This window comes from Mastomys coucha, unplaced genomic scaffold (assembly GCF_008632895.1).
Source record: "Mastomys coucha isolate ucsf_1 unplaced genomic scaffold, UCSF_Mcou_1 pScaffold1, whole genome shotgun sequence".
In the NCBI taxonomy this organism is placed as follows: Eukaryota; Metazoa; Chordata; class Mammalia; order Rodentia; family Muridae; genus Mastomys; species Mastomys coucha.
Genome location: NW_022196891.1, coordinates 60,089,352 through 60,098,125, shown reverse-complemented (window position 1 = coordinate 60,098,125; position 8,774 = coordinate 60,089,352). Strand labels below are relative to the sequence as shown.

Genomic DNA, 8,774 nt, shown 5'->3' with positions numbered 1-8,774 from the left:
AGAAATCCGCCTGCCTCTGCCTCCCAAGTGCTGGGATTAAAGGCATGCGCCACCACTGCCCGGCCCCAGAAGTTCTTTTACTATTGAGAATAGTTTTTGCTATCCTGGGTATTTTGTTATTCCAAATGAATTTGGAAATTGCTCCTTTTAACTCTGGGAAAAATTGATTTGGAATTTTGATGGGGATTGCATTGAATCTGTGGATTGCTTTTGGCAAGATGGCCATTTTTACTATATTAATCCTACCAATCCCTGAGCATGGGAGATCTTTCCATCTTCTAAGTTCTTCTTCCATTCCTTTCTTCAGACACTTGAAGTTCTTGTCATAAAGATCTTTCACTTGCTTAGTTAGAGTCACACCAAGATATTTTATAGTATTTGTGACTATTTGTGAATGGTGTTGTTTCCCTAATTTCTTTCTCAGACTCTTATCCTTTGAGTAGAGGAAGGCCATTGATTTGTTTGAGTTAATTTTGTATCCAGCCACTTTGCTGAAGTTGTTTATCAAGTTTAGGAGTTATCTGGTGTAATTTTTGGGTCGCTCATGTATACTATGATATCATGTGCAAGTAGTGACTTCTTCCTTTCTAATTTGTATCCCTTTGACCTCCTTTTGTTGTCTAATTGCTCTGGCTAGGACTTCAAGTAGGGAGAAAGTGGACAGCCTTGTCTAGTCCCTGATTTTAATGGAATTGTTTCAAGTTTCTCTGTATTGAGTTTGATGTTGGCTACTGGTTTGCTGTATACTGCTTTTACTATATTTAGGTATGGGTCTTGAATTCATGATTTTTCCAGGACTTTTATCATGAAGGGGTTTTGGATTTTGTCAAATGTTTTCTCAGCATAAAATGAAATGATCATGTGGGTTTTTTCTTGAGTTTGTTTATATAGTGGATTGCCTTGATAGATTTCCATATATTGACCATCCCTGCATCCCTGGGATGAAGCCTACTTGATCATGATGGATGATCATTTTGATGTGTTCTTGGATTTGATTTACAAGTATTTTATTGAGTATTTTTGCATCTATATTCATAAGGGAAATTGGTCTGAAGTTCTCTTTTTTTGTTGGGTTTTTGTGTGGTTTAGGTATCAGAGTAATTGTGGCTTCATAGAACAAATTGGGTAGTGTTTCTTCTATTTTATGGAATAGTTTGAAGAGTATTGCTATTAGGTTTTCTTTGAAGGTCTTATAGAATTCTGCACTAAACCTGTCTGGTCCTGGGCTTTTTTTGGTTGGGAGGCTATTAATGACTGCTTCTACTTCTTTAGGAGGTATGGGACTGTTTAGATCATTTATCTGATCTTGATTTAACTTTGGTACCTGGTATCTGTCTAGAAAATTGTCCATTTCATTCAGATTTTCCAGTTTTGTTGAGTATAGGCTTTGGTTGTAAGATCTGATGATTTTTGGATTTCCTCAGGTTCCATTGTTATATCTCCCTTTTCATTTCTGATTTTGTTGATTTGGATACTGTCTCTGTGTCCTCTGATTAGTTTGGCTAAGGGTTTATCTATCTTATTGATTTTCTCAGAGAACCAGCTCCTGGTTTGGTTGATTCTTTGTATAGTTCTTTTTGTTTCTTCTTGGTTGATTTCAGCCCTGAGTTTGATTATTTCCTGCCTTCTACTCCTCTTAGGTCTATTTGCTTCTTCTTGTTCTAGAGCTTTAAGTTGTGCTGTCAAACTGCTAGTGTATGCTCTCTCTAGTTTCTTTTTGGAGGCACTCAGAGCTATGAGTTTTCCTCTTAGCACTGCTTTCATTATGTCCCATACGTTTGAGTATGTTGTGGTTTCACTTTCATTAAACTCTAAAAAGCCTTTAATTTCTTTATTTCTTCCTTGACCAAGTTATCATTGAGTAGAGTATTGTTCAGCTTCCATGTGTATGTGGGCTTTCTATTGTTTATGTTGTTATGAAAGACCAGCCTTAGTCCATGGTGATCTGATAGGATGCATGGGATAAATTCAGTCTTCTTGTATCTGTTGAGGCCTGATTTGTGATCAATTATATGGTCAGTTTTGGAGAAGGTGCCATGAAGTGCTGAGAAGAAGGTATAGTCTTTTGTTTTAGAATAAAATGTCCTATAGATATCTGTTAAATCCATTTGGTTCATAACTTTTGTTAGTTTCACTTTGTCTCTGTTTAGTTTCTGTTTCCATGTTCTGTCCATTGCTGAGAGTGGGGTGTTGAAGTCTCCCACTATTATTGTGTGAGGTGCAATGTGTGTTTTCAGCTTTGGCAAAGTTTCTTTTATGAATGTGGGTGCCCTTGCACTTGGAACATAGATGTTCAAAGTTCATCTTGGTAGATTTTACCTTTGAGTATGAAGTGTCCCTACTTATCTTTTTTGATCTCTTTAGGTTGAAAGTTGATTTTATTCAATATTAGGATAGCTACTCCAGCTTGTTTCTTGGGACCATTGCTTGGAAAATTGTTTTCCAGCCTTTTACTTTGAAGTAGTGTCTGTCTTTGTCACTGAGGTGAGTTTCTTTTATGCAGCAAATTGTTGAGTCCTGTTTACATATCCACTGTTACTCTACCTCTTTTCATTGGGGAATTGAGTCCATTGATGTTAAGAGATATTAAGGAAAAGTGATTTTTGCTTCCTGTTATTTTTGTTGTTAGAGGTGGAATTATGTTTATGTAGCTATCTTCTTTTTGGTTTGTTAAAAGAAGATTATTTTCTTGCTATTTCTAGGGTGTAGTTTCCCTCCTTGTGTTGGAGTTTTCCTTTTCTTATCCTTTGAAGGGCTGGATTTGTGGAAAGATATTGTTTTGGATTAGTTTTGCCATGGAATACCTTGGTTCCTCTATGTATGGTAATTGAGAGTTTTGCTGGGTACAGTATCCTGGGATGGCATTTGTGTTCTCTTAGGGTCTGTATGACATCTGCCCAAGATCTGGCTTTCATAGTCTCTGGCAAGAAGTCTAGTGTAATTCTGATAGGCTTGCCTTTATTTGTTACTTAACATTTTCCCCTTACTGTTTCTAATATTCTTTATTTGTTTTGTGCATTTGGTGTTTTTATTATTATGTGATGGGAGGAATTTCTTTTCTGGTCCAATCTATTTGGAGTTCTGTAGGCTTCTTATATGTTCATGGGCATTTTAGGTTAGAGAAGTTTTCTTCTATGATTTTGTTGAAGATATTTACTGGCCCTTTAAGTTGGAAATCTTCACCCTCTTCTATACCTACTATCCTTAGGTTTGGTCTTCTTATTGTGTCATGAATTTCTTGGATGTTTTGGGTTGAGCTTTTTGCATTTTCTTTGACTGTAGTGTCAATGGTTTCTATGGTATCTTCTGCTCCTGAAATTCTCTCTTCTATGTTTTGTATCCTGTTGGTGATTGCATCTCTAACTCCTGGCCTCTTTCCTAGGTTTTCTATCTCCAGAGTTGTCTCCCATTGTTTCTACTTCCATTTTTAGATCCTGGATGGTTTTGTTCAATTTATTCTCCTGTTTAGCTGTGTTTTCTTGTAATTCTTTAAGGGATTTTTGTGTTTCCACTTTAAGGTCTTTTACCTGTTTTCCCATGTTCTCCTATCTATCTATCTATCTATCTATCTATCTATCTATCTACCATTCCTACCTACATACATACACATACATAATTACAAAAATAAATCTTAAAAAAAAAAATCTATAGTTCAGAGAATCCTGAGATGTTTGAGTTTATCAAACCTTAGGCCAGGCACTTCCATAGTCATACGAACTTTTCATGCTAAGCTTATTTGACTTCCTAGCTCAAGCCTAATTAGGGCTATGGAGTTTGAAAGTTATTGTCAGTATTTCAAACTTTACTTGTAGAGGGTTGGGGTGATTTTTAAACTCTGTAACAGAGCACACTACCCTTGAAGAGAGGCAACTGACTGGTGGGTAGCTGTACACATCTTGGATATCTCACTCAGGCCCCTCAGGAGACCCCACAGGACCTCTAATGACTTAGAGGGCTTCTCTGACTGCTTTGAAGGCACCAGGAACAGGATCGTTCCGATTCACATGGGGGAATGTGCTTATCTGCCATCCTTTAGTTCATCTCTGTCTTCAAAACGTTCTTTTTTTGCATACGTGTTTGTATCCTCCTACCCAGTCAGCAAGACTGTCCTCTTCTGTGAACTTTGGCCCTGGTGTTGGGCAGGGAAGGAGCATACACTCAAACCTGTTACTGCCATCAGAATACTTGATATGTGCCACCTCATCCTTGGTCAAGTGAGGAAACAGACCCTTGATGCCCTGTAATATAGCTACTAGTTGTATGTTTGATCATTTAAAAATAAGATTATTCAAAGAAAACAAACATGCTGCACGGCCACATTTCAATTGTTCAGTAGCTGCCTGTGGCTAGTGGTTACCCCATCTGGATCTTGAAGATAGATAATGTGAAGACTATAGAAATTTCTAGCCTATACCACAGAGGTGAAGTGAAGGGTCCACGGTCACACTGCTGGAAAGATTAGAATCAAGGAGAGGAGAGAGTTGGAAAGACTCACTACTATGTTGGTTTCATTTCTAATTCGGTTTCTAAGCATATTCTAGGATATTCTTTTGCCCAATGAATATTCCTGAGAATGTGCTATGTTGTTCAAGCAATGTCCTGGTGTTACATTATGTAGGAGCATCGATCTTTATCCCAATAGAGTTTGCATTTCAGTAGGAAATGACTGACAGACAACCTAAAAAACATGAATTCTATCACAATCCAGGGGGATTAAACTAGAAAAGACAATTTAAAATAAATCATAAAGGAGAAAAGGAGATTATACGTGCCTGAGGAGCCAGTAGGCTGGTTGTGGTTTTTAGGAGAGTTGTATGCGCAATGCCTCTTTAGAAAGGTGACATTTGAGTAAAGATTAAAAGCCAGTGATGGAATTAAGTATGTGGATGCTGAAGGCAGAGTGAAGAGCCTCTGTGAATGTTTAAAGATGAAGGCATCCATCGTATATTTGAAGGACAACAAGGAAGCTAGTTGGGTTGGATGGCCTCACGTGAGTCAAGACATTAGTCGAAGATAAGGTGAGGGAGGAGGTGGATCCCAAAGAGCTCCATAAGGACCCTGACTGTAGACGTCAAACAAGATGGGAATTAATAAGAGTATTCAGAAGCAAAGGCCCATCTGGCTTCATCTTCTTCCTCCCAAAGCTAGGGGATAGCTGATGGGGGGATGGGGGGTGGGGCTGGGCAGGGTTGGGTTGGGTTGTGCTGACTGGATTTCCTCACCTGTCTGTGTGCTGTGATTTCTCTGATCAACTAAAGAGATTTCTTGTGAGTCTTCTACACATTTGGACACCTGGCATCTGATCAGATGAAAGAGTCCTTGCATTCTGACTTCTGGATCTTTGGCTCTAAGAGAGGGTTTAGATTAAAACCCAGTTGCTATGGGCTGAATTGTATTCTTCTGAGTCCTATGTTGAAGTCGTTTGTTTGTTTGTTTGTTTGGTTGGTTGGTTTTGTTTTGCTTTGTTTTGTTTTCTTCAAGACAGAGTTTTTCTGTGTAAAACCCTGGCTATCTTGGAACTCCCTGTAAACCAGGCTGGCTTCCAACTCGGAGTTCTGCCTGTCTCTGCCCCCCTCCCCAGCTGTGGGAATTAAAGGCATGTGCCATTACTAACTGGCTCAAGTCTTAATCTTAATACAAACCAAAAATTTCTGAATTTGAAATGCTCCAAAATTCAAAAGTTTGAGGGCATTTACATAGAGCCCAGCATGGGGACTTCTCCTCCTATCCTTATGCGACGGGCCAAGCAAAACGAAGTTACACTGAAATATGAAAAATTACATTCCAACTATGTGAAGGTGGTGTACAAAGACCTTGCGCAGGTACCTGAAATCACAGGGACTGGCACTCATCAGGCCCCTGGGAGAAACAGTCCATCCCCAGCAGGCACAGCGGCAAAAGAACAAAGGGAACCCATACTCCTTTGCTTCAGGACCACTCCTGAAATGCCCGAGAGTCATGGATGGAAAAACCTTCCTTTCCTTTGCTGTCTTTCAAACATTGTACCTGAGAGATCCAGACGTCAGACTGTGGAGGCTGGCAGATGTGGAATCCGAAATGAAGATGTGAGTGTTAGTAACGGACACTGGGGATCTCCCTGTGGTGACAGCAGACCTAACATGAACGTGGGGGAGATGGAAAGTTTTGACCAACTGATACCCAGTGGGAGAAAGTCCAAGCTGAACTGGCCATCTACGATATGCTACCACTACACGCCACAGAGAAGGAGGTTAACCTCAGTCACTGAAAAGCTCTGTGGCGATAGCATGGTAAGTAAGGTGTTTGCTTTGCAAAGTCCAAGCTGAACTGGCCATCTACGATATGCTACCACTACACGCCACAGAGAAGGAGGTTAGCCTCAGTCACTGAAAAGCTCTGGGGCGATAGCATGGTAAGTAAGGTGTTTGCTTTGCAAGCATGAAGATGGAGTTTGACCCCCCAGGAGCCATGGGAAGTTTAAGAAACTGAGTATAATGGGGTGTACTTGTGTTCTCAGCACTGAGGGAGAAGAAAAGAGTTCGGCAAGTGCCAGGCTAGTAAGAAAACCTGTCTCAAAAAAAAAAAAATGCTGCATGAACACATACACATACTCAAAGGCACACATGAGATGCACATACACCAAAGGCAAAGAGTTATTTTTTTGGGTGGACAGCTTTAGTTTTGGTAAGATGGAAAGAGTTCTCCATATGTGGTGATAGTTGGCACAAAGCCATTTAATGATACCTATATGCACAGTCAAAATGACCCAGCTGGTAAAAGCTCTTGCCACTAAGGCTGACTGCTTAAGTTCAGTCCCAGGTCCCACATCTTAGGTGGAGGAAACTGACTCCCTTACATTGTCCTCTGACCATACACTCTATAGCACATGTAGCCATTTTTAAATGGTCACGGTGGTCATTTTTATTATGTGTGTTGTCACCAGTTTTACCATTGCAAAAGAAGTTCTATAAAGTTTGCTCATGTGAGAGCTGTGGCTTTAAAATATAATCCCTGGGCCAGATGTGATGGTGCGTGCACACCTTTAGAGGCCAGCACCCTGTAGGCAGACAGATCTCCTGAGTATCAGGCCAGCCTGTTGTATAGAGTGAGTTCCAGGCCAGCCAGAGATTTTTTTTTAGACCTTGTCTCAAAAAAAAAAAAAAAGTGGTATCTGTAATAACAGATAAAATCTAAAGTGAATCAAGAAAATTGGGTAGGCTGACGGACCAAGACTGTTCAGAAAGAGGCAAGAACACAATTAGATGGAGGTGGGAAGCCCTGGGAAGCTGTGCGGCCCACCGTGGACCTATTGTTATCATGGGCAAAACAGGAAAAGACAGGCACAAGCCTCTCAGACAGACAGACAGACAGACAGACAGACTCCCGCACCTGCGCGCACATGTCTGTAACATCTGGCTGTCATATTATCCAACCCAGAGGCAAGGCATCTGGAATCTGTGCTTTCGAACAAATATTTCCACAGATTTCAAGGACAGTAGCCTTGTGTAAGATAACTTTATTTCACAGTGCAAAGGGGTTCGAGTACTACCCAACTACACACTATATCTGCAGCATTAGAAACCAGCTGGAGTAAATAGACCTTGGGCAGGAGCAGTTCTAACAGGTGCGGTCCCTCCATAGAACTGCTGCCGCCTCGCAAGGCTTATGGTAACCATACAGCTTGCAAAAGCGGTGGTTTCATGAAGAAGCAATCCTACTTCTAGTTTTTCTCTGGACTGCTGCACAATATGATTTTTAAAAGATGAACAAACACCCCTTTGAAAGCTGACAGAAAAGAACAGTATATGTGACTGTATAAGCCCCGAGGTCGTATCAGTTAGAGAGGAACTGTACATTGACCTGGACAAACAAAATCTCGAGAAGCAGGAGAAGCTCCCAGCATCTGGCTGCCCCTCCTTGAAGCTGCTTCACCTGGAAGCCCGGAACTTAACCTTTTCCAGCCTTTGCTGGTAGGGATAGAGGCCCTTCACATCTCCGAGAGCTTGATATCGTAGGTGACCATGTTGAAGTTGTCCCAGGCAAAGAGCTTCCTCTCCAGGGGGTTGTAGTCGATCATGCTGATGTACTTGTAGCGATTCTGGAATGGGATGGTCAGGGTCTTGCTGATCCCCGTGTTAGTATCATAGGCGAAGTTAACGGTTGCACGGGCTGAAGAGTAGCTACTCACTGTGTACAAGATGCCACAGATAACAAAGGCATTGGCCACAGACTGCTTACGGATGTTGGTCTCCCAGGTACGCTCAAGTTCCAGGTTCTCTGGGTTCAATTTGGAGAGGACTATGGCCCCTTTGGTTTCCTCTGTGCTATAGATCACCCAGAGGCCGCTCTCATCCACCGCTAAGTCGATGTCTGTGTAGCCACCCCACGCGTACGGGAACTGTCCGTGGTAGCCAGCTCCAGGAATGGCCTTCTCTGCCTTCACAGTCTCGGTGTCCAGCTCATACCTGAGCACAGTTCTGGAGTCAGCCCCCTGGAAATAGAGGCTCCCCGCGTACACCACAGCACCTGTGCTCTCCAGTGCCCGGGGGAGCACATGGACCTTTGAAGGATAGCCCTGCTCAAACTGGCTTATCTGACTGTACTCAAACACCTGGCGGATGTCTGTGCCGACCGTGTCAATCCTCCAAGTGCTCTCCTGGGTGTAGGGGTGGGTGGGCTTGGGGTCTCTCATCCACACTCCATACTTGCCAGCGATTGTTTCAGCTGTCCTCAGGGTGACTGGCTCCCCTATCCAGACTAGTGTTCCACATCCTGATGAATTAAAAAAAAAAAAA

General features: G+C 41.8%; 1 protein-coding gene across 1 annotated transcript in view; it reads right to left on the bottom strand.

The window, feature by feature from the left end:
* Positions 1-7,478: 7,478 nt before the first annotated feature.
* The window catches only part of Myoc (myocilin), a 10,832-nt gene continuing 9,536 nt past the window's right edge, over positions 7,479-8,774 (bottom strand). The window contains exon 3 of the mRNA XM_031342239.1: positions 7,479-8,751. Coding sequence (XP_031198099.1) covers positions 7,967-8,751 — 785 coding nt within the window. The 3' untranslated portion in view covers positions 7,479-7,966. The remainder of the gene's footprint in view (positions 8,752-8,774) is intronic.